The 25,105-nt window shown below is 36.8% G+C and overlaps 2 protein-coding genes and 1 long non-coding RNA gene across 28 annotated transcripts in view; 1 reads left to right on the top strand and 2 right to left on the bottom strand.

The window, feature by feature from the left end:
* Positions 1–15,859, top strand: part of LOC135164420 (ELAV-like protein 1) — a 35,987-nt gene extending 20,128 nt beyond the window's left edge. For 7 of the 18 annotated variants that reach the window (XM_064124746.1, XM_064124745.1, XM_064124744.1 and 4 more), the window contains 6 exons: positions 68–171; positions 259–412; positions 1,787–1,825; positions 3,142–3,400; positions 4,358–4,399; positions 5,513–15,859. In XM_064124746.1, the coding sequence (XP_063980816.1) occupies positions 68–171; positions 259–412; positions 1,787–1,825; positions 3,142–3,400; positions 4,358–4,399; positions 5,513–5,837 (923 nt within the window). In that variant the 3' untranslated portion in view covers positions 5,838–15,859. Of the gene's footprint in view, positions 1–67; positions 172–258; positions 413–1,786; positions 1,826–3,141; positions 3,405–4,357; positions 4,400–5,512 lie in introns of all 18 variants that reach the window. The other 11 variants (XM_064124749.1, XM_064124760.1, XM_064124750.1 and 8 more) reach the window with 8 other exon arrangements.
* On the bottom strand, positions 3,295–5,030 carry LOC135164424 (uncharacterized). Its single transcript, XR_010299294.1, has 3 exons — positions 4,753–5,030; positions 3,929–4,025; positions 3,295–3,423 (listed from the first exon to the last, which is right to left on the bottom strand). It is a non-coding gene; the product is annotated as an uncharacterized LOC135164424 (long non-coding RNA).
* Positions 15,860–16,103: 244 nt separating the features above from the next.
* The window catches only part of Siz (schizo), a 41,990-nt gene continuing 32,988 nt past the window's right edge, over positions 16,104–25,105 (bottom strand). For 8 of the 9 annotated variants that reach the window (XM_064124709.1, XM_064124715.1, XM_064124718.1 and 5 more), the window contains 4 exons: positions 21,422–21,754; positions 20,750–21,299; positions 18,692–20,417; positions 16,104–18,272 (listed from right to left, as the gene is read on the bottom strand). In XM_064124709.1, coding sequence (XP_063980779.1) covers positions 18,001–18,272; positions 18,692–20,417; positions 20,750–21,299; positions 21,422–21,754 — 2,881 coding nt within the window. In that variant the 3' untranslated portion in view covers positions 16,104–18,000. The remainder of the gene's footprint in view (positions 18,273–18,691; positions 20,418–20,749; positions 21,300–21,421; positions 21,755–25,105) is intronic. The other variant, XM_064124710.1, reaches the window with a different exon arrangement.

The following is a 25,105-nucleotide window of genomic DNA, read 5'->3' as shown; positions in this document are numbered from 1 at the left end:
ACATGAAACCCGTTTTAATAAGTAACATTTTTGGTGGAAAATGTGACAGATTCTTGTGGCATTTCAGGCCAAAGTCTTGGCTACGGTTTCGTGAACTACCATCGACCTGAGGATGCTGAGAAAGCTATCAACACCCTCAATGGTCTTCGGCTACAGAATAAGACGATTAAGGCAAGCTTTACACGTCAATTATCACGCACAATAGTTCTCTACTTGACGATTCATTAAAATATCATTAACGATTCATTAATATACCAGGTTTCCTATGCAAGACCCAGTAGTGAAGCGATAAAGGGAGCCAATCTCTACGTCAGTGGTTTGCCAAAGAACATGACACAACAGGACCTTGAAAATCTTTTCAGCCCATACGGAAGGATCATTACGTCACGAATCCTGTGTGACAACATCACGGGTAAGTCTATGTACCAGTTACCTGTATCTTGAAGATGGACAAAAATGGCGCGAAGCTCTAGGGTGCAATAACCAATGAAGAATTTGTTCTTCTCAATGTCTAGACCTCATTCCCTTTCATGAGATGATTGGCTGGTGAATGACGGTCGAGACAATTAACAAAAAGATTCGTCTTTTGTTGAGGGGATGAACCTCTAAATCCCGAAGATGAAGCGTATACGGACATCAAGATGGGAGGGGTGGATCGGTGCGCCTCTCATTTTTAATCGTGTTCATAAAAGATCGAATTGGTCTCGATCAATACCCCATCTCAAATAATCGCGTCGGAATTCCAATTCAAATTCGTAATTAGTCATTTATGGTTCTTTTTGTATTTTTCAACGGAAACACTGTGCCCACTATTCCGCAATTTTATTCGCTTCTTCGATTAGCAAAGAACAGATAGTTTCGGCTCTTGTTATACCCCTCGAGTTATGTCCAGTTATACTTATTCCAACAGTAATTACCTGAAAGTCCTGTTTATTTTGAAGATGGACAAAATGGCACGAGCCTCTAGGGTGCAATAATCAACACAGAATTTGTTCTTCTCAATCTTAAGAGCTCGTTCCCCTCCGTGAGACGATAAAGCGTTTACGGACATGAAGATGGGAGGGGTGGATCGGTGCGCCTCTCATTTTTTGCTCGGGTTCATGAAAGATCGAATGGATCACAATTAATCCCTGATTTGAATGCTAAATAATCGTGACAAAATCGTCAAATTCGAGTCTATTCAATTATTATTTATTCATTATTCTTTTCTCTGCTGAGACACTGCGTACACTCTTCCCTATTTCAAATATTATTTGCCTTCGGATAATTTCGACTCTGTATTATTCCTCGACTTTTGCCCATTTGTATTTGTTTCATCAGTAATTCCCTGCAGAACACAGCCTTCGCCTCCATTTGATAATCAACGATTTCTTTCAAGTGCACTCAACAAAACATATTATTTGGATTGGCGATGACAACTACTGCAATTGCTTGGCAAATTTTTATATTTGAATATATTTTTCATGGTATAAATTTACGTTTAAGGACAAACAATAGTTATAATTTATTTATGATACGAACATCAAAATTACGACAAACATCGCCTCTGATTCTCGGCTCCTCGTTTTTTTTTCTCATATTTCTCCTCTTTATGACTTTATTTATTTTTTTTAATGAAAAATTAACGCTGGCAACAGATTTTACACCGATTCTACATATTTCCATTATAATTTGACTAAATGAATGAAGAATAAACTTTGAGAGCAACGAATCAGAGACGACTACACGCATCCTCGTTGTTTCGATAATTTTTAACGAGAATATGATTTTTTTCGTTTCTGTTTAGTACGACAGTTTGTGACTGGCGGCGGAGACAATTTGCCCGGTACGTAAATCAATGATTCTTTTCCTCTCTTTTTCACCCTAGATAAAACAATGTTTGGGTTTGTTAGTTTTTATTTTTTTTATGGCGCGCCAAGGAAAACGTGCCTAGTAACCGATCATACACGCACATTCAGAACGATTACCCCCTTTTCTCTACCCTAAAATCCCGGACAATCTCATTTAAATACACTGTTGGAACAATTGAAATTTTTTGGATAATTCTTTAATAATAGTTCAGGCAATCAAATCACAGATGATTCTTCATCAGTTAAAAATTAGAGGATATGTTCCGAAGTTCCAGAGGAGCTGTAATGCAACATAAAAATTCGATACGTGTACTCGAAATTTCAATATAAAATTTTTAACAGTGTAATTAATGGAACTCAAACTATAGCTACACTTGTATCCCTTTAGTGCCTCATTCCCCCATCGATCGATAATTCTTAATCTAGATTTATGTTAGCCATGAATTATTTTCCTCCCCATCGGTCATGAGCATATTTTTCTTTGTCATTAAATCCCAAAATGGATAAATGAAAGCCCTCATTAGACCCAAAATTATCCGTATCTCTCAGACTACATGAGATCGGAATCATTGCGCGCACCGAGCCACTCGCTCGGACACCCCTATCGTCGTGTCGTGACTGTTTCATCAATAATCGAAATCATTAAATCAACAACTCGGATATAGTCGAATGTTTCACCGTTTTTTCCGGACTCACTGCGACATTGTGGAATTTGGTAGACTCTTCAGGTGCATTACTTTAAGATTTTTATGGTGAACGTGGAGGGCTGACAGCCGGCGATAAATATAATAGAAGAATGTGGAAATGAGGGAAAGATTAAGATACCTTAGAAAGTGTCAGGAAGCCCGAAGAATTTTAATGTCTCCGTTGTCTCATCTGTGGTTGGCTATCATACTCCATATGGCTCCAATGGTGGAACCATCATTCAGAGCAATGATGCCTTTGAATAAAATAAAATTATTTATTCAACGTTTCTTTGTATTCATTGCGATGCATATGAGTGTACCAATTTCCACAAACTCCTACGACGAATTAAGAAAATAACGGATATCAAACTTTTTCCATATTAAAGTTAAAAAGTAAAAGCCTTCAATACTCGAAGATAAGACAAATTGACTGTCTTTCGCGGTCCCTCTCCCAAAATTTATCACGTTCAAGTAAAATTTGTTGGCTTAAAAATTTGAATAAAAAAAATGGAAAAAGAATCAGCAGAACTAATTAGATCTCGCTTCCGCCACCCTCATCTTAAATATGTCCGTCTCGATTGTTTTCCGCGGGATGAACTTGGCAGGACTGTCAAAAGGTGTCGGATTCATTCGATTCGATCAACGTGTGGAAGCTGAACGTGCCATCCAGGAGCTGAATGGAACCATACCGAAGGGCTCGTCTGAACCAATCACCGTCAAGTTTGCCAACAACCCGAGCAACAACAACAAGGCGATACCACCGATAGCAGCATACTTGACACCACAAGCGAGTCGTCGATTTGGCGGCCCCATCCACCATCCAACCGGCCGCTTCAGGTACATTCCACTGTCGCCACTATCCAGGTACCTACTCGCCTCTACTCGCTCTACCCAAGAAAAAAAAACATTATTTTCCTTGTGAGAGAATAATAATGCATTACATGGAGACTAAATTCTCGTGATTTTGGATCATAATTTGGGTCCTGGGTTCTATAGAGACTGTTAAAGCTTGCTCGTCTACTCAGAGACAACTTCAAACACTTTACACTGACTCATTGTCTCTCTGAGGGTCAAAGTACTCTTTCCATCCCTGCACTTCTCGTATACACAGTTGAGGGACAATATACATTGGCGAGCCTTCCGTATCCTCGGAGAGCACTGTCCACTTTCTATCCCATTCTATTTTGCATAATTTGTAGATACTGTTTTCTGTTAAAGAGCATCGAAATTTCGTGGATCGATTGCACTGGAAATTTCATCGAAATTATTGGATATCACAAATTTTCGAAAATTATACCAGACATTTCAACCAAATTTTGTTAACAGAATAGGAAATAAATCATTGCCCATAATCTCATATCAGCTTCCATCCTAATACCACAAGTTACCTACCTCGAGCCTCGAGCTAGATAACTCGAGCAATCTCTGATGTAGACGAGTCAAAGTTTTTTTTTACGTAACAGGATATTTTTGCGTACGAGCGATCATCCTGAAAACACAATCGTTAGAAAAATAACTAGTTGATTCACTTGAAAACACAGTTCACATCATAACATATTTCAATATTTTTAAAAATTCAATCAACTGACAGTCAAATACTAAGAAAAGAAATATTCTGCGCAATTTTTTTTTCTTTCCATCCAAAAATCCTCTCTCCTAACATTAATCCGCTTATTCATAATTCCCAGCTACCAGCGAGTATGAAGAAAATATATGAGGCACTGTAGTCGAAAAATATTGCTTCATCTTTTTTCTTTTCGGCCCGGCTTTTAATCATATGATTTATTCTCTTACGTTTTTCTTTTTTCTTTTTTGTTTTAGCACTGGCAAGGCCATGCTTGCCATTAACAAAGGCTTACAGAGGTCAGTATTTTTTTTGTTATACTATTTTCACGTGCGTTCATAGGCTTTCTCCGCCCTCTCATCGCTGTACTTCCGATTACTGTGGCTTCTCTTGCTTCCCCAGTTTTTTATTTTCATGTTATTTTTTATTTCGACTTCCTCTATGAATTCACTCTGTCCCTCTTCTCTGAGATTGCCACTAATCACAAAACGCGCAGTGCGTATCATTTAAAAATTTTTAATTCAAAATATATGAATTACATAACACGAACATACACAACCATTAGTCTCTATCATCTCTTGCCTTCAATTAAGAATAAAGGATTTAAGATTGAAATTAGCTATTACACTTGTCATTTGTACTGAGTACTCACCAATATGTGCCCTCTTTTAACGCGGCTTGTGACGTCAAGTAGGTACGTAAAATACCATTCGAATGCCTACATTCTACTCTTCTCCAAATATCTGCATGCCTTTTGCGATTCGTACTGAATGAAGTGCCCCCGAAAAAAAAAATACTTGTGTAACATTGGCATAATACAAGTAATAAATTTCCACAGCTTTGAACATTAGTTTTTTGGCTTCAACTCTAGTGAATTTCGAAACGCACTTTCATAAACGTCAAGGAGATATTCAAGGGGCGGTGGCTGCTAAAAATAATAGTTTGCAGAAGACAGTCAGATGAATTTCAAAGCATTTTGTGCCTGCTACGTATTTCCGGATTCCTGACGTTCCGTGTCAATTTTCAGTGTATTAAAGGGAGACTACAATCAGTTTTAGAAGTCCCTGGCTATTGCAGGGATATGATTCATGCCTTAATGGTCAATTACATGTGGATTGAAGTTGAGAATTAGATATATCTCTATAATTTGTTATTCTAATCCACATTAAATAATCAATCATACCAGTAATTTACTTCAAACGTAATTGAATTATCAGTAATTGCCTGTCATAAAAATATAAAATATTTAGGTACATCTATTGTTGGATGCGAAGAAATAAGAATAGTTTAGTCCTTTAGACCGAAATATATTAAAGCCTCTTCATCACGGTCCCTGCTGAAATACCACACCTGGCACCACAATAATCAACGTTTCTGTTAACATCATGTGAAATGTTTGACTATTGTTACAGGTACAGTCCCTTGGCAGGAGACTTACTTGCAAACTCAATGCTGCCAGGCAATGCAATGAACGGCAGTGGTTGGTGCATCTTCGTCTACAATCTTGCACCAGAGACCGAGGAGAATGTGCTGTGGCAGTTGTTCGGGCCATTCGGTGCTGTACAATCGGTGAAAGTTATTCGTGATCTCCAGACAAACAAGTGCAAGGGCTTTGGCTTCGTAACAATGACGAATTACGAGGAAGCTGTTGTTGCAATACAGAGTTTGAATGGCTATAATCTCGGCACACGAGTACTTCAGGTCAGCTTCAAGACGAATAAGAGCAAGGCAGCGTAGGACACGGACGATCATCATACATCAGCCGCTGTCACGGATGATGATCTGTGGCGGCGTCTTGCCGCTGTTAAAGACTACTGGGACGAAATGGCTGTTCTTATAACGGGTAGAAATCACAGACGAACAGCTGATCCAGTTACGAGACAACGCCAACAAATTCAACAATTGCAATTTCATCCGACAACCCAGCAGTATCAGTATCAGCAGCATCGTACATTTGGATCATTGATGAGTAAACCCGTTGTGGCAGCACATAATGCCAATAAAAGAGTCCAGCAGCAGATTATGAAAATGGATAAGACGTAGTTTGATTAAGGGATACAACAAAAAAAAATATGAGTATTAGGAACGCATGATTATGACGTTGTTTTGGATGAATGGGAGGGAGAGAATGAGGAGCTCGTCGTTAGTGAAAATTCTCCCTGATTGATTGGTATTTTGAAATTTGCCATTCGATATTTTCGAGGGAAAGAACATTTTTTTTTCCTGAGGTTCGAATGAATCTTGATGGGGGGGAGAGGCAATCATGAACGATGAGACGTATGTTAGTGTGTTATGATAAGCGAGACAGGGGTATTACAAAGAATGATAGATAGAAACAAAGCGTCTATTTAATCCTGTGGTTACTTGCTGCCTGCGTATTTTGTACATACATTATGATTTATGTACATGTACCTATTGGTAAAACAAAGGATAAAGGAATATCGAGGGCCGAATAACCATAGAGTTGGAGAGATTTTACCAAAAATAATTCAGAAGGCTGAGGATTATTCACGAGGGAAAAATAAAATACTGTGACTCCTCTTGTAACATACTAGTGTTATGTTTAGCAGAGGGCATGTGGGGAGGTTTTTCTCGCCGTTTATCTACCATTCTGATATAAATTTGTAAACCTAAATTTAGATAATATGACGATTTTAATGACATCGAAACTGAAATTGAATTGATTACGTGAAAAATTGTGTACGGGATAATCGGCGGTTTTCCCACATTCCTTCAGCCAGAACATGATAGCCCAGTTATACATACTCGTTTATGTATAAGTTTTAGAATATTGTACTTTAACATTACTTTAAGAATGGAAAATATGAAAATATACAGAGAGCAAAAGATTGAGTGGAAGACGAGACAAATCTAGAAATTGAAAATGGAAAAAAGTAATAACTAGAGTCACTCCATACCGTGGACCAAAAAATTATTAAAATCAATCAAATATTTCTCCAAACTGTACGAAATGTTTGTTTGATTGAAAGAAATTTTTTAGTCAATAGCTGATAACGATTCACGGGTGGTATTTTACACTCACGATATATGAAAAATGAGAAAAAACATTATGAATTTATTAATTAAGCGAAATGAACACAAGTTGAGGCAAACGAAATGAAATAACTTGATATACTGTTAAGATATGTTTGGGTCGGGGCTCGCACATAGATGATTTAGGTGAGAAGAACCGAGTGAAAAGTATTGAGAGAGAAACAGGATATCTGATGGTTAGCCACGCGGCCAATAATGTACTTAATTGTAGTTGATATTAATGAGTACCGTGCATCGAAGGTCTCGGAGAAATTATTTGATAAATAATGTTCGAAGACAAGTCGTATTGCAATTGAGATGAAGCAGAATGAACGCGAAATAGTTTAATGGCCGTCGATAGTACGACAATGTGATACCAAAACTGAGAGGGACACAACACTTACACGAAGAAGCGCACCGGTAGCAACACACGATTATTTTACGTTGAGATATTCTCTTTCTTTGTGTATATCATTGTCTGCGTGTTAGTCATATTAGCTTCGAAAGGTATCTCATTCTTGCCCCAAAAAAAAGATGCATTGAAATTTCGAAGGTCTTGGAATAAGAGTCTTTGAAAGACTTGAATTAAGTGTTTAAAAAAACCTAATGGAAGATTTGAAAGGCCCATTGTGGAGAAGTGTGAGGTAAAATGGAGGCTTAGCTTTTTTTGAATGTTCATAACTCAGAAGCAATTAGATAATTAAAAAAAGAGTTTTTACAAAAATATTCATGACTTATCGAGATGTGAATGAAGTTACAAGTGTCTATTTTTCCACACATGCTCCTAATCTCGATTTTTTTTGGTGCAGGATGCTACTTAGAGTGCATTTAAATGTAGAACGCAGGGATTGAGAGAAAAAAAATTAAACTATTTAGGCGATCACAACGATCGAGTCAATCTACTGAAAGAAACACTAGCGAGAGATACTCGAGCTGCTGCTTCAGTCGATAAGCTGAAATCTTTTTAGTAGTAAATTATTTTAGCGATTCTGTCATATTTATAAAAGTTTATTAATGCGAGTAATATATACCTATGTATTAGAGTGTACATTCGAACCAATGAATTTAAGACGACCGCTCTAACGTCCGATTGATAAAATTCTTTTTTTCAATTAATGATTCTTACACAGAATAGTTTATGAACCTAATCTGACGTTACTTTATGCAATTGATCGTATCGATCGGAACAATTTATATACTAGTTAACAGTGGGGTTACTATGATAAAAACAACTTCCCTTTGATCATACCGATACATACCCTTTCAGATGATGATTACTTGAAAGATATTCGATGGGTGGTGGTAGTAGTAGTTATTGAGTTGACTCGATCGCGGTGACGATCCCATTACCATAAGAAGCAATACCAAAGTCTTATATCCCTCGTTTAACGCTGATAATGGGACTTGAGGGGAGGCTACTGTGAGTGAACGAGAACGCCACATGGTGAAGATCGATTTTATCATCAACTCATAATAATCTTCCCTCAACAAAACAATAATAACTAAATGTCTTATATCCCTCGTTGAACGCTGATGATGAAACTTAACAATGGTGAATATTGGATAGTATGGATTAGTGTTGAAAAAAAAATTGGAAAAGTTACCTCTAGTCCACGTTCAGTATGATGAGCTCACACGAGTCTATACAATGATTAGAATAGAATTGCAGGACAATGAATATTTGGGGGTCAATGTCGACGAACATCCCGACATTAATTGACAGTATGAAATGAGCAAAGCAGAGTTAAGTGTATTTTATAACGTGAGATATTGTATATCGTGTCCTATTTATGTGTACCTCTATGTGTCTAGTCCTCGAGGAACGGATCAGCTCCGCCTCGGCTTAAAGAAAAATAACGAGAGAGAGAGCGAGATGAGAATTTTTTTTTGTTTTCTTTCTTGAACGTGAGTATCCATAAAGTAATAATTCGTACTAATCAACTATCCAAAAAAAAACGAAAATACTTCTCTTATGAATTTTAATTTATTGCAGCGTCCATTATATCCATTTATCGTCGGTGTTGTTGCGTGACTAGCGTGTAGGGTATTATCCCCTTTTTATTTTTTTTTCTCCGTTTATTATTTCAAATCTTTTACATTTTTTTTTCCTTTCATTTTATCCACCAAAAATGGTCGAGTGAAATAGTGTATTAACGGCAGTTTTATTGTGAAAATAAATCAAGCCAATACACTGTTCATGGTCAATTTTGGCACAGTATCTATATAATTACAATTACTCTTATTACTATGACATAATTCAGTGTCATTCACCATTTTTCGCCTACTGATTATTATGATTATTATAGTATAATTATTCGTCGCCATCATTTATATTACTTTTTATGTCTATCTTTCGTCTTATAATTTAGTTCATAACACATTAGTTAAACTTAGCATCGCTTTACTCACACATCTAACAAGTTTTACACGATAAATGCATTTGACAAAATATGATTATGAAGCAACAAAAAAATATATAGTCAACATGATACATGCATAGTCCCAACAGAGTTCAGTGCATAATATATACAGTCATCACTAAAACAAAAAAAAAAGCCAAACAAAACGATAATCTGACTAAAATGATTAACAATGATGAAAATTACGCTCGCCATAATTACTTTCTCACCATCACGTAACTACTTACTGCTACTACGCTACTACTACCACCACCGATTATTTATTTATTTATTTAATTATTATAACATAACAAAAAAAATTATGTTTTATTTGAGGATTAAACTGATTTGTGTTTGGTTCAATGGTCGTTGGTTTCTTTTAATTTTATTTGTCTTCAGTTATAATTTCCCAAATTTTCCTACCTCACCCCCTCTCGTCCCTAACATCATTTCCACAATTTTTCCTCGACATCGCGTCCCTCGTTGTTTTATTATCTCACACAGCAAATGCGTACACTCGACGTGCCTGGAGCAGGTGAATAACGCACATGTAGAACATAACTCATTTAAGATGAACATGGAAGCATGAATGTGATAAAAATTTATGATTGAAGATCTCGTTAGATTAATAGTTAAAGAATGTCCAAGTGAAATTTGTATAGGAAGACGTGAGCGCACAAGACGAAAGATTTAGAGTTATTGATCTCCTTTCCAATGACGTCTTTCGATTAACTCATGTATTTTCTCGTCTCGATAGAGCCTTCAACTTGACACTAATCGTTCTTCCTTAAAAATGATAATTAAAGACGATTGAAGGACGAGATGGGAGACTACGATTTTTGATATATTATTTCAAATTATCGTTTGATGAATTTAATTTTGAGATGTTCGTTGGATAAGGAGACTAGACAGAGTGTGAGCCCGGACCCTTGGAAAGCCCTACGCACACATAGACACACACACACATATGACAATTCATTTGTACATTCAACACCACATTGACATGTTATACTGACAGAAATAAACTTATCACACAGAAGTAATGAATTTCGCAAGATCAACGCGCTCGCAGCTGAACGATTTTTCAACGTGCAACATGGAATTTTTCCCAGCCATGTGTTAAAAAAATAAAACATTGAAGACAGGGCAACAACGAGCTAACAAAGCGCAAAAACAATTTTTAAAATCAGTGATGATGGAATAAAAGACGAAATAAATCAAGTTAGAGTCACGCTAATCTACTTAATTAATCTATAATATTACATCTGATTATTACGTTAGATATACATTATTATGTGTATTGTATTTATGTCTCCAATAATCGTTGTTAGTTGTATCGCTACGATTATTATGTCGGTTATTCGTACAAAAAAAAAAGAGATAAACAATCGAATCCTCACGATGATATTCGACTGAGTTTTTCGGACAGTTGTGCGCGTTTTTCTTTCCGAGTGTTAACAATCGTTAGGGAATGCCACGGTAACATCAGTATCGCAGTGCAGGGCGAGGATTTATTTATTATTTTTTTAAACAATGATACGATAAACTCAGTTTGAAGGAAAAATGAAAAAATAGAAATCCGTGATTGCAGGAAGTAACGATGAAAGAACTTACGAGTTATCAAATGAGGCGTGAACACGGGTTTTAGCTTATTTGTCTAAGCGCTATGATATTACATTTATTGATTATTATATTAACCATTAGACTCGTTGTATTATTGTACTACTACTAGTACTCGTGCTACACAATTACGGAGGGAGTGAAAAAAGTCGAGAAAAAAAAATAGTAGAGACGTGGAGGAGACATACACACCATGTTTTTTTTTCTTCTTTTTTTCGTCGACCGGGCGCTGAGTGAAAGTGACAAATCTTGCACTAATTAATTCAGATGATGAAAGATTAAACGAAATAGATACTATTATACGAAAAAAATAATAATTGGGATGCCCCGTGTGGTCTTCAAGGGGCTGGAGGGTACGTGGAGGTTGTTTTCAAAATTGAAATTTTGAATTTAGGCTTTAAAATAGGGTTGAGGTGAAAATTGAAATTATATTAATACAACTATGGGTATATATTCAATTTTTGACTTTATATGCGATCGCGAATATTTCCTACCTTTTTTGGGGGGAATGGAAATGGTGCTGTAGACAGATTCATTTTTCCCTTTGGTACATTGAATCTACGTCGACGTGAAAAGACAGAATAATTCCAAATACTTGTAAAGAAAAATGAGAAAACGATAATTAAGAGAATTAAAAATACGAAAATGTACGAGATGATAAGAGGACGTTAGATTGAAGCGAGATCACCACGCGCAAGTGAATATATCTCGTTAACAAGATTAAAACGGTCAAGTGCGTGACTACGGTTTATTATAACTTTTTATAGTGTGATGATGCAAAGCAATGTTGAGAATACGAGGTTGAAATCACGGCATGACAGCTCTAGCTCACTGTAGGCCTAATTAAATGATGAGATGTGAAGAAAAAAGGTGAAAAAAAAATGATATACATATTGTACTCTAAATTTATCAGTGTGAGAGTGACAAGGACGATAAAAAATTGCATTGAAAAGAGCAATGCAAAAAATAAAAATAAAAATATATAAAAACTTAAAAAATCGCAGAAAGAGGGTGCGAAACTGCGTGAATGGCTGTAATTGAATGAGATGGTGAGGAGAAGTGAAGAGCGGGGAGATATACTTAAATTATCGAAAATTAACTCCGATGCGAGTCACAACGATCAACATACAAACAATACCCGACAGCAAAACTCTTATTCCTCAAAACTCAACAGACGAAAACAACAAGAAAACTCAAAATAATGAACATTGATAGGTTTAATTGAAGAGAAACGTGAAAAATATTCTATAACCTTCTGTACATGTTTTAATTATTCCAATTATTAATTATTATCATACTTATAATGAGCTATTACTTAATTAACGGATGAATTAATTGAATATCTATGAAAAAAAACTATATTTAAACGAAAAAACGTGGTAGCTAGTCTGTCAATGGGTGTATAAAAAAATATTTAATTCCAATGTATCCTTAATAGTTTGACACACGTGCGTCGGGGCGCGACTACGGTTTTTCGGGGCGATTTTACAGTGAATAATTGCGAGAGCAAAAAAAAATATATTGAAAAATTAAAAGTAAGAGTGAATGTAAACTCGAAGGCTTCCGGTTAATCACCCCAATACGTTAATGCGACTGTCGCTCCAAGGTCTTCATTTAATTTTCCGTGTCGTGAGGGAGTTGAATGATTATTTAATTTGACGAGGTGAATCATACCACTGTAATACTCGATACATTCCGATTATAATAAAACATTCCTCTGAACATTCCCACCATTACCGAGAACAGCAGTTTACAGCGTCATGAATAAACGAAACTAAAATAACTGATAATAATCATACCAATAACGATTGTATATAAAGCGTACGGATTTATAGGTACAATTTTGTTTGTTTTATTGACTCCGCATGCAATGCAGGTGTGAAATTCACTAGCAAGATTATTGTAATTTCAGTATTAATACGAAGAAATGCTCGAAAATAGGCGAAATGTGAGGGTACTATTGGAAAGACGATAAATCCACTTGCATAGATACAATAGCTGGTGAATCAGTGTAATACTCTTGGGGGTGAGTGAAAATATAGGGTAAAGAAAGAGGAATAAAGTGAAACGGGAGAAAAATGAGTAACGGAAAAAAAAATAAAAAAAACAGATGGCATATTACGCGGATATAAAACAAATATATTTTGTAATGGGTTTATACGTAAGATTATTATTGTGTAATGATAAATTAATCGTATTGTGGTAAAAAAAAAACTATGAACTACGCTGACCAGAATTTTAAATAAGTGATGAAAGACTTTAGGGTGATATTGACATGAAAAATAAAAATTTGGCGTAACTTGAACTTCGCTGGACGAAAAAAAAACTAACTCCGTCATGCGTGCTTTTTCTTTATATTTTTCTTTCGTCATTATTCCGGTGGCGTGATCTTCGGCGTTCTTGATGAATTGAATAAGCGGATTAAATAGTAAAATCGTTAATCGTTGAGAGGAACATAAACTTGTTATGATAAACTTAATCTGCCGTCTTTACCAACGAATCCAATCGCATAGGCTTCCAATTGAAATGAATAAAAAAAATAACGCGATTAGAGAATCATGCGTGTGCACAAATGATATTATAATTTTATAAATCTCCCGCGAAATAAATACAGATTGGCTTTCATTTCACCAAGAATGCAAGTGAAGTAATTGGATCAAAAGAGGAAAAAATAAATAAATTTTTATAATCAGTGAACACTGATAAAGGAGAATAAATCAGTCCCTTAAAGTGAGTTGAGTCAAACAACTATAAAATTAAATGAGTAATGAGAGTTGGTCCGCACCCCGAATATCCCTGGTCACAACCCCTCCGCAGTGTTGAGATCGATCTGAGTATGCCCATAACATTGAGAGCATAATTTAACGAATGAAATACACGAGAATCATGAACATTTTGGACCCAATGTGGTCATTGACGGTAATAACGAGAGCATAAAGCACAACACGATGTAGAGTACTGAAGTGTGATTGAATAAAGGCTTCCCCTTGCAATGCGACAAGGACATCAAATTCATCAAGTAATAGGAAAGTGTTAATTATGAGTACAGCATGCACGATGTATTCCTAATTACGTGCTAGGGTTTATTTTGAAGAAAAAAATGCTGAATGAAGAGGAATGACTAATCACTACTCAATCACATTGGGCTATATCCGTGAATAAACAAAACGCACACGTCTTTCCGAAAAATTAATAAATTCCTAAACACAAAACGAAGACGTACACAGCATACAAAAATTACCATCAAACAACAGTGACACTGAAACAAACCTTTTAAACTGAATTAAAACAGATCATCACATTGTTGACATACATTGCGATCCATGATTATTACTATTTACAATATAATTATTATCTTGCATTGTCTAGTCATATGTTATTATTGTATAACTAATGATATTAATTATTAATTATTAACCTGTACTACCTAGTTGCATTATGTGTTGCGTAAAAAAACAAAAGAAATGAACTGGGAAGAGAATTCTGAGAGCGCTAGAAATACGAGAGAGATTATTTAAAATGCAAAAATCCGAGTTTAGCTGATGAAATAGTAATCGCGCAAAATTGCACGCGTCTCCAGCCGATAATATTAACAAAAGATTAAGAAAATGGGGATAAAAATCATCTGAGTGGAACAGACAGTATGAAAGATAGAATAATATGCAGTACTCCAATCTTGGGACGTGCTCCGCTGATGATTCTCATCATGTTGTTCTCGTCATCGCAGTCGAAACTCGATGTTGTCTTCGGTGAGAAAAAAAAACGGTTAAAATTGTAATAGCGATAATCCAACAGCGTAAAATCTTTCAAATCGACTGCTTTGATCGCATGAGATTGTCAGCGAGCTGTGACTTTTGGATAAAAAAAAAATCATAGTTCAATATTGCCACCTTAGCGCGCTCGAATTCATCTCCAATTGACATTAGTGGTCATTATTTTTGACACTCCTTTATCTCCCCTATTCTTTCCTTTTTATTAGTTTTGATTAATCGTCTCTTTTAAACGGAATTAGGACGGAAAATAAAGTTTAGGAAATGAATAATGATGGATAAATAAATGATAATTGAAATGAACGGAGAGCACAAAAGGAAGGGAAAATTGACGAGGAACGAGCGCGCAAAGGGCGAAGTAAGGAGTATTAAATATATGCGGGGGCCGCGGAGAGGAGGGAACCTCTTCCTTATATCGTCCGCATAGAAATGAATTATATATTTATCAATGTGACGTCCAACGTGAATAACATACGAGCACAAACGGCGCCTATGGATCCGTTGAAAAATTATCTTCATTTGATAATGATTTATCGCGCCGCTATCTTGGCTATAACAGTGATATCAATAATCACTGGTTAAATCGTTTTATCTTTTCTTCAAAATCTTTGTTCTTTCCCATTCCTCTCAGAAACAACAGATACAACAAAGTGGAATGGTAATTTGCGATTCACACAAATGCGAGTCGTCCATGTGTGAATAAAAGGAAACATTAGAGAGAGACTTTAGATATGCGTGATATATGGAGAAGAGAAGCACAAAAAAAACTGAAATCAACAATATAGTCCCCGTTTAAAAACACCTTCCTTGTGTAACTGTACTGCAAATATCCCTCCCTCCCTCCCTCCCGAGGAGAGCTCACGGGCCCTATTTGCAATATTTGTACTTTTCCATGTTGAAACCTCGATATACAATAAATTATATTAACAAACTTTCACATAGACGAGTTATTATTTATTCGTTCACCTGCAATGAGATCCAAAAAATATTCCTACTGACCAGTTGCATATTATTATGAAATAAACAACATTATTATCAGTTATAGATTTGATAACTGGAAACAAATTTATTGTCTGCGTAGGCATGACTCGTAATTTCTAACGCTATCTCTTCATTATTCGATGATTCCTCCAAGTCATCAGAAGCTGGTCAATTAAAAGGGTGTAAAAAAAACAAGACAGTTGTGAATTATGGGTTTATCTTTTATTTCTTCATCTCCATAAATTAATAGGAGTTACACAGTACATATAACGAATAATAAATCACGATTATGAATTTTACAACCACCTACTATCATTCGCGCAATTCATTATTCATAGTTTAATATTTATTCCAATTCGATAATATGTACAATTTCAACTATAATACACGAGATTCATTTTTTTTTATCTTTTATCCCATTTCGATTATTTTCTACTGTTATATTGTCACGTTTTCATTGCTGAAATCGATATTGCGACAGGTTGACCAAGCATCAATGTATGTATCACTCTCATCATTAATGCTCAGATTATTGTTAATTTGTATTTCGCAATGATATGACAGAATTTCACTTTATTGAAATAAGGTCTCATAATATCAGACTTTAACGAGAGTTTACGTGATGTATATTTACGTATGATAAGTCGTTTATCTCTTGGAACACACATTTGTTTTATTCTCATTTGACAATATTATTATTGTTTACCATTATGAATTTTCCATTGGAATTAACACAAAACACATTTTGGAAACAATGATTAGATGGATTTATTAGGCGATCGCGTCAAATTGTCTCTTTGCATGAGTTAACCTCATCATGCATACATTGTTAATGGATTATTGTGAGCTGTATCAATATGTTGATATTATTCACGATCGATTTTCCTGATTAATTGATAAATTCGATGTTTTTGAGTCTAAAAGTCTAGTATTTCTGACACTCAGGTTTCTTTTTTATCAATTTGAATATGTGTTAAACATAAAGTTTCTATGAGAACATGTGCTATCTAGACTCTCCGTGGTGTTTCGATCAGTCTTCAATCACGATGTTATCACAGCATTGTAATAATTATTCCGCGGAAAATTTCTACTTCAAACCTCCCCCATGCACTTCCCAATATTTCCAACAAGTTGACGCGATCATTATCTGTTAATTACTGAGTTTGTTTGAGACAAAGTTTACACAAGCGATACGAAATTTAGTCTCGTGAATGCCTTCAATATTTTTAGTTATGCATTTTTCTCAATATTTTACAGAAGATACTCTTAAACTTAAATTCTACAGAAAACAAAATGTGAGGCTATATTGACAAGATAGACTAGAGTTCAAGGTTTTGGACGGTTGAAATTTATTCTAGGGACATTTGAGACGTTGAGTCGATGAAAAACCATCAATTGCTTATATTTTTCAAATAAATCCCAACCGTTTACTTCATATTCTCCATAAATGTAAATTTTCTCGTCATTTCAATGATTATTTATATAAATTATTCATTTTCATTAAACTACGTTAATTTCTCTCGTGTTTTAATGGTCAACTTTAACTACCTCGTATTACAAATACTCAGGTATATTTACATAATGCTTTTTCATTTTAATACAATTCTAATGGGCCATACTCTGAGATTACATCATCAGTACAATTGATTACAATTAAAAATTCATCATTACCGAAGATAAAATCTAGGTTGCAATGAATACAAATAAAATCAGTTACTCCCTGAATGAAAATATTTACAAAACCAATCAAGAATAACTAGAAATTTCTTCATTTGCCTGTTCACTTTACTTTATAAATAACATTATAAAAGAGCCGGACCCCAGTTAGGCCAATAAATACTATAACCGTGCCTGCGAAAAGAGAATAATAATAAAAAGAAAGACGAAAGGAATGCAGATTTATCTCCTACATAATCGGATCCTGCCCAATTACAATAATTAGCTTCACTCCTATTTGTTATTAACGCATGATCAATATAAAATAATTGAGAAAAACGAATAGCGGATGTCTGTCTTAGAGCTTACCGAATAAATCTCGTAATATAAATTTATCATCCTCCGTCGTGTGATGTTTCTCTCAGTGATGTACGTAGAATTCTAGACCTCGGTGGTACGACTGTACGGTGTTGACTCCTCGGTTTGGGATAATTTTCGTTCACGTTTAGCGAATAGGCCTCCTAGAAAAGATGGCTGCTGTACGATTCCTTTACCACCACCGGGGATCGTAGCACCTGGATGTACAGGATGAATTTGTCCAGAATGCTTAACTCCCTGGCTCATCGAACTCGCTGAAGTTGATTGAAATGAAATTGACATACCACTGTCCAGTGAGCCAACACTTCCTCGTCTCTGTGGCTTTTCCCCAGCAACTGAAATTTAATAATCATGAATTGGTATTTTTTCGCAGTCACAGGGTAACCAGAACATTCCAGAACACAATGATCAAACTGAAAATTGATTACAATATTTGCAGCGGAGAGATAAAAAAAAATTTGTTTTTTTCCGTTTCAATTTAAAACGAAACAACAGGGTTTATGTTTCAAAGCAATTAAAACTCTGCATGCCGAGAATAGAAGGTGTCAGTGGGTGTTTTGTTATTTCAACAAAATTAAAATTAAACGAAAAACTGATTTTATCATTCAAAATAGAAAAATTGAAATTCAAACGAGTCAAAAGTCTAAATAAAAAAAAAGTGATGCTGTTTATTTCGTTTGTTTTTTCGCGAAAAATAGCGCAATTCAACTGAAAGTAGATAAAAGAAAAAAAATTGAAGAAAAAAAATACTCACATTGTTCGTGAATATCGAGCAGAGAGTTACTAAGAGCAGATCTCTTTAGCTGTGGATCCAAATCAGCGACTTCTGTTCTCTCAGAGCAAGGGCCAGGGCACGGGCACACTTCAACATCAGCTACCCCTGAATCTCTATTCTCAGATCCTCCACGAGCACCCCTGCTACTTTTCTGTCTCTCCAATTCCGTCTCAATGCGAAGAGTTTCCATCTCATCCATTTCACTTATGGACTCTCGCAGGTCCTCAGCGAATTTGCATCGATCATGTTCATTTCGAGCATTGAATGTGACTAGTACTTTGCCATCGACGCGTTGAGACAATCTGATACCGTATGGGTAATGTGGAACATCAAAGAGTGTGACAACCATTCCACACAGGGGAAAACTCTGCCTGAAGGTATACGTAACACTGCTCTTCTTCTTGCTAAGAATCTTGGTAACAACCAGAAGATCATTAAAAAGAAAGACCTCGCGCTGATGCACTCCTGGTCTCTCCTTCTTATGAATATCCGGTATTTCATAAAGTCTGCAATAGCAAACAAGTCGTCTGTGCGACAGTGCCATATTCGGTTTCTTTCCAACAATAGTAGCCTGGACTTTCATAACTTGTGTGACATGATCGGAGCCCGGTTTGAACTCATTAGCCTTCACCCTCTCGTAAATTCCGATGAGTATATCACGATCAATATCCCCACAATCGTCAATGCCCCGCAAATTTTTAATGAAATCCTCGACTCTCATTCTTCTCTCGGGCTTGAGATTTGGTGTGTGAAGATCTGTATTGAGCATGATAATGGCGAATGCTAATACGAATACAGTGTCTGGTGATCTGAGCCTAGCAACAACGTCGGGATTACAGTGACAATATCGCTGACTGAATACTTCCATCAGACGTTCAATTTTCTGCGCTTCCCCTGGCATTCGAAAATATGCCTGGAATTTTCTCAAAGCCACGTCCACCTGCATTCCAGCAAGATCTAATTCGTGGGAGAAGCACTCCAAGACTGCCATGTTGAAAGTATTCTGGAGATTGCCAAGATACTCCCCAATCATTTGTTTTGAGAGGCCTTTTCTGCTGATGAGAAATCTGGCAACTCCCTGAGGGCTGTTTTCCAAAAATCCACGTCTTATGAGATACGTTATTCCTCTTTCGGGTTTTTTATTGAATAAATTCAGACCAACACGGTACTGGCGCTTTCGCACCGTTTCAGAGACTTTGTAACTTGTCTGCGGAATAGTCTCCGTATGATCGATCATGGGTAATTGATAGCCAGATCCAGCGTGGGAATTGCTCAGATCCTTTCCACTATTGATTAAACTTGTGTTTTCTGTCGTGTGACATTCCTGGTGTTCAGGTGAACTGGAGATCCCTTTATGCTTCCAGATTGGCGAACCACGCTGGACGTCACCCTCTGAACTCTCGCAATTGGTCGAATCACTACCAGAACTTTGTACAGAACTCAAACTTCCATTTTCAACGCTTTTACTCAGACCATTGTGGCGTTGCTCCATCGATCTCGAGGTTATTGATGTCGTTCTCTTAGGTACTTCGGGAGGCACCTTCTTTGTGGATCCCCGTGAACGCCCACCGGAACCTAATTGCGAACTGTTGCCCCAACTGTGTGTTAACGGGGCTTGAAGATTGTGAGGGGTTGAAGGGGATGTGCAGGGAGTGCGGTGGAGATCACGAGGTGGAGTTTCTTGACGAAGTCCGCATAGAGTTTCCTGAAAATTAGTTTAATTAACGTTATTATAACTGCATTATATTTACAGAGGATGATGATAATGATCCTATGTATTCTCGTATATTGTCCGCCGATTATTTTTGGAAACTTAATTAAAATGAAATCTAAAATTACAATTGTTTGAAAGTTATTCATTCTCTGCAACAGTAGTAAAAAATTATTTACTATTCGCTCTACCCATAAACAGCATAATCTCCTTTAATTTCATTTCATTTTATGTTCTCCTCTACGAAAGTGATAAACGTCTTGAGAAAGATGAGTTGTTTTCATAAATTCTCCGGATAATTTCAATGAACAGTACAGTAATCATACCTGAGGATTGTAATAGTGAATGCTTGAGCCACTCTCTTGCGAACTAGTATCCCAGCAAGGACTAGGTGGTGGTTGATGTCTAGCGCATGGGCTCGGTGTTAGTGATGGTGTATGCCTCCCACTCTGATGTAGATTATACCCTGGATGTTGATGTCCAGCATTAACTTGATGGCCCATAACTTGCACCTCACATCTGCCACTCAGGCTCCTTGGCATTCCTGAATTTTCAACATGTCTTCTCTCTCTCAGTGACATACTTCTTATGGGCATAGGCCGATTAGCTGACTGCGGTGATTGTTGAATGTAAACTTGATTGTGGTACACCATCCTGTCGTGGTCACCCGGCCGGTCAGCACTCTCTTGGATCGTTCTACTTAACCGTTTTTCCGCTTTGGCCATTGCTGTTATTGCAGCAAATTTCTTCAGTAATGTGTACCTTCTGAATGCACGTTGAATAGTGAGCGCTGCATTTCTTGCTTTAACACCTCCGTACTTCCGTTCGAGCATCTCGATCTGCTTGTCAAGGAGATCCTGGGAGAGCTCGTAGCTGCTGCGTGTGACGAAATGAGAGGTCAATTAACAGCCAATCAATGAATTAGAATGGAATAAATATGGTTGAAGGACTTGAAAAGGGCTCATGTCCTCAGGCAATAACGAGTAATTGATACTTACGCAGTTTGAAGCCTACAACGCTTGTGGACATCCCCATTCCTAATTGTTCCTTTTTTATGATGTGCCTGTTGGTAACCTGATTGGGGTTGTCCACCGTAAGCTTGTACCATTGTGCCATAACTCTGTGGTTGGTTATACGCGTGTGGGTAAATTTGCACTGTCTGCGCCGGTGGATATGCTGCATAATTTTGACCCTGTATATATGACTGGCCTGTTATGTAGGAGGCTGACAGAGAAGTCTGACTTCCAGATGAGTAAACCCCGTGTGTACTGCCTCCATGGTTCTGACCCAAGCTGACGTTGTGGTTCTGACGGTCCATCTTCTGGGGGAAACTGCAATCATATAATATTATTTATTTTTTACAACAGAAAAAATTTCGTAATGCCATTTGATCTAGAGACGAGCATTCTCAATCCCATACACATGATATCTTCTATTTTGAAATTGTTTTTTAGCATACTGCCGGTGATCTCTCATTAATTTCCATCTTGAATAAATGTCAAGTAAAGTTGACAGAAATTTCCCAACAAAAATGCTTACGACTGAGTCGTAAGTCAATCCAGGGCATGACAAGATCCGAGATTATCCCCGGGTAACCATTAAATTTTTCCATCAACCGTAGATAATAATCAGACGAGTGGAGGCGATACAAATGTCAAAATGATGACTTTCATCAAGTTATACGTCAAGTGACATCGATTGATTTCTCGTTTCCCTCTTCTAGATGGTAATCAAGGAATTGGAGGGACCATAATGGGAAAATCAAAATTATATTTCATAATTAAATTTTGATATAATTTTGAAATTAAGATTTCATCAATTTTTGTATCTCCTAGGTGTCAACAAACATGTGGGCAATGGTATATTTTAATCATAAATGAATATATTTCTCAAAAAATATTTCCGCTCACTGATTCGTTGTGGATAATTTTATGTATATTGCGCGCTGGTTTAATTAATAATATGAGAAGATTGGTAGTGATATGAAAACGAATTTAGCACGGCGTTCAATATCCGGACCGTGAGGTTGGTTGAACTCGGTGATTATCAGACATAATTTCCTGGCAGGTCCTATTTGTATTGTATACATCAATATATAGCCTAGAGATTTTTCCCAGCTGTGACAAGGAGGTGGGGGTGCTCTGCCGGCAGTAATGCATATGCGTCTGGCAGATCTGTTGAACTGCGCTTGAATGAAAAATCAATATGAAAATAATAATGCAAAATTATCATTGGGGAAATGCATTGAATATCATCAATCCCCCTAGGGCTAAATGGTAATTGAAAAAAAAATCTTTTTTTTTTTCAATTATGTCGAATTATTCGATTCACTTCATAATTCGTTCTCAATTCTTGGAGTGGTTGCATTGTTGTACAATATATTGTTCTGCATCATGGGTGGTTTTCGAAAGGGCTCGGCAATTAAATGTCGACTTGTTCGTGTTACACACAATGTTGCCACGCCAGGTGGTCGAAATAGGTGTAGCCACAGGCTACTGCTTGCAATGAATCATTGCATGAGTCAGAATAATTCACCCCAAACAGCATCATCCAGATAGGGAGGTGTTTATATTTTGCTGAGGACATGTGGAGACTAATTTTTATGAAAAGACCCTCACAATCGCAATTTTTTAGTTAAATTCTAACAAAAATTACACGAAGAGAGAAATATCCCAAATAAATTACGGAATATTGTGTTGTAAAATTCCTCAATAATTGGAGAAAAATTACGGAAGTTGTCCTACGGCGGTGTCCTTAGACGATTCTGTCAATTTTACGCAACAAATTGTAGAATTTACTGGGTGATTCGTGCTATCTCAGTTTCACTCACTTCTTTAAATTGAATTTCACTCTTAAAACGTAATAATAAAACATACCCCGTTAAAAATCCTGAGATACAGATAATCATCTTTGCTCTTCGGAATGATCTCTAAACAACAATTAACAACTGTGGAATCCTCCCCCACTTGACACGAATTCTCAATACAAAAATATCCACTGGATCTAGATAGGAATCGATCGATACAAAAGACAATTAAATTTCAAAAAATTTCATGCTGAATATTTCAAGACAGCTGAATAACTTAACAGCCAGAGAGAACGCGTCCGGAGGATACCGTGGCTGGTGGTTGACTGAATTTGAAGGGCTCAGGGGAGCAGCTGCTTCCTAAAAGAATCCTCTTGCGTCTCAGTGGCAGGAGTCCAATTGCCGTAAAGGTGGGCAGAAGGAAATGCGAAGAGGAGGTGAATTCAACCGAACACAAAAAAAACCCGGCAGCAAGATTGTGGGTCTTCGGACGTCTGCGCGTTATAAACTCAACAGAAGTACAATACACGTGCCAGCAGGTATATCTGATGAGCAAGTGGCCCACCAATTGAATAAAAAGAAGCTAAAAGCGACGGTAACTTTAATTAGTTCAAGTGTGGGACTGTAAACATGTGGGTAATGGTACCGTTCCAATCGTTTTCCCAGCGATTCTCCAATAATCGAACTACTTTTTTCCGAATAATTGTTATTGTTATGCGCAACTCTCGATAGGAAAATTCGTTCTTTGAAATGTTTTCCAATGCAATTCGTTGCAGTTAATTATCGTACCTCATAGAATGATGAATTTAGAGTTAAAACTGCTGCATCACTTGCTCATGGGCCCAAAATATCCCGTCCCCGAAGATAAAAATCTCCAGCCCAGTGATTTTAGAAGTCCCCCGTCCCCAAAATCCCTGAAACTTCCACCTGCCCAATTCCACAGTCCATTCTCTCAGAAAGTTTTTTTTATTGTATAGAGAGCTGCAGAGGCAGATGATAGAGAACACGAGAGGGCAAAGAAAACGACTTGATGTTTCTTTCCTTCCTCGTTCCCCCTGGTTATCTTTTCCCCATAATGCTGAAGACACCAAGAAGAAACATCTGCCGTTTGGAACGTCTGCTGTTAACAGATATGAGGGCCTCGTGGCACGCTCCACATATACACCTCACCGCACAACGCACTCGTGCTGCTCCCCGAGCAGGCTCCTCGCCCTCCTCGGGGTGCACCTGGCGCCCCGTCACTTTTTCAACGATGAAATTTTCCCCCCTCATGATTCGACTCATTTCAACCGCATATTTCATATTTTACGGCTTTTTCAAATGTTTTTTTTTATAACAGAATACGTCAATAAAAGTTGTTTGCGACAGTTGTTGGATGCTGGTATTTTGCAGTGAAGAAAATTGTCATGCCTCCCGGAAGGTGAACAACGAGGAAGTGAGGGAACAAAAAAAAAGTCTTCCGTTTTGCGGTTAATAAAAGTAAACCGGGAGAACTTTGATACTGGTCAACCGCAATAACGGAATCTGATAAGACTAGTCAATAAATTTAATCATTGATTCAATTGAGAAACTTGTTTGCACCCAAAGTTTTCCACTTGACCTGTTATGATATCGGTGATATTCTGTTTCAACTACTTTAGCCGGTTATTAATAAGTAAAAGGGAACCGTATTATAGATTGAATGAAACTTGAGACTTTTACACAATATTATTCCCTATTTCCGATAAACTTGTTGAAAACTTTCATGGAGAGACAGTTTCGTCGAAGTTTTAAAATTCTTTCATAAGTAAAAACTAAAAATTATCATGGAAAACAATCAATCGCAAGTATGATTAGAATGATAAAAATGAATACATAAGAGAAAAACAACTCTGAA

The sequence above is a fragment of the Diachasmimorpha longicaudata genome, chromosome 7 (genome assembly GCF_034640455.1).
Source record: "Diachasmimorpha longicaudata isolate KC_UGA_2023 chromosome 7, iyDiaLong2, whole genome shotgun sequence".
NCBI lineage: Eukaryota > Metazoa > Arthropoda > Insecta > Hymenoptera > Braconidae > Diachasmimorpha > Diachasmimorpha longicaudata.
The sequence above is the reverse complement of the archived record's forward strand: the minus strand, read 5'-3'. Positions and strand labels throughout refer to the sequence as shown.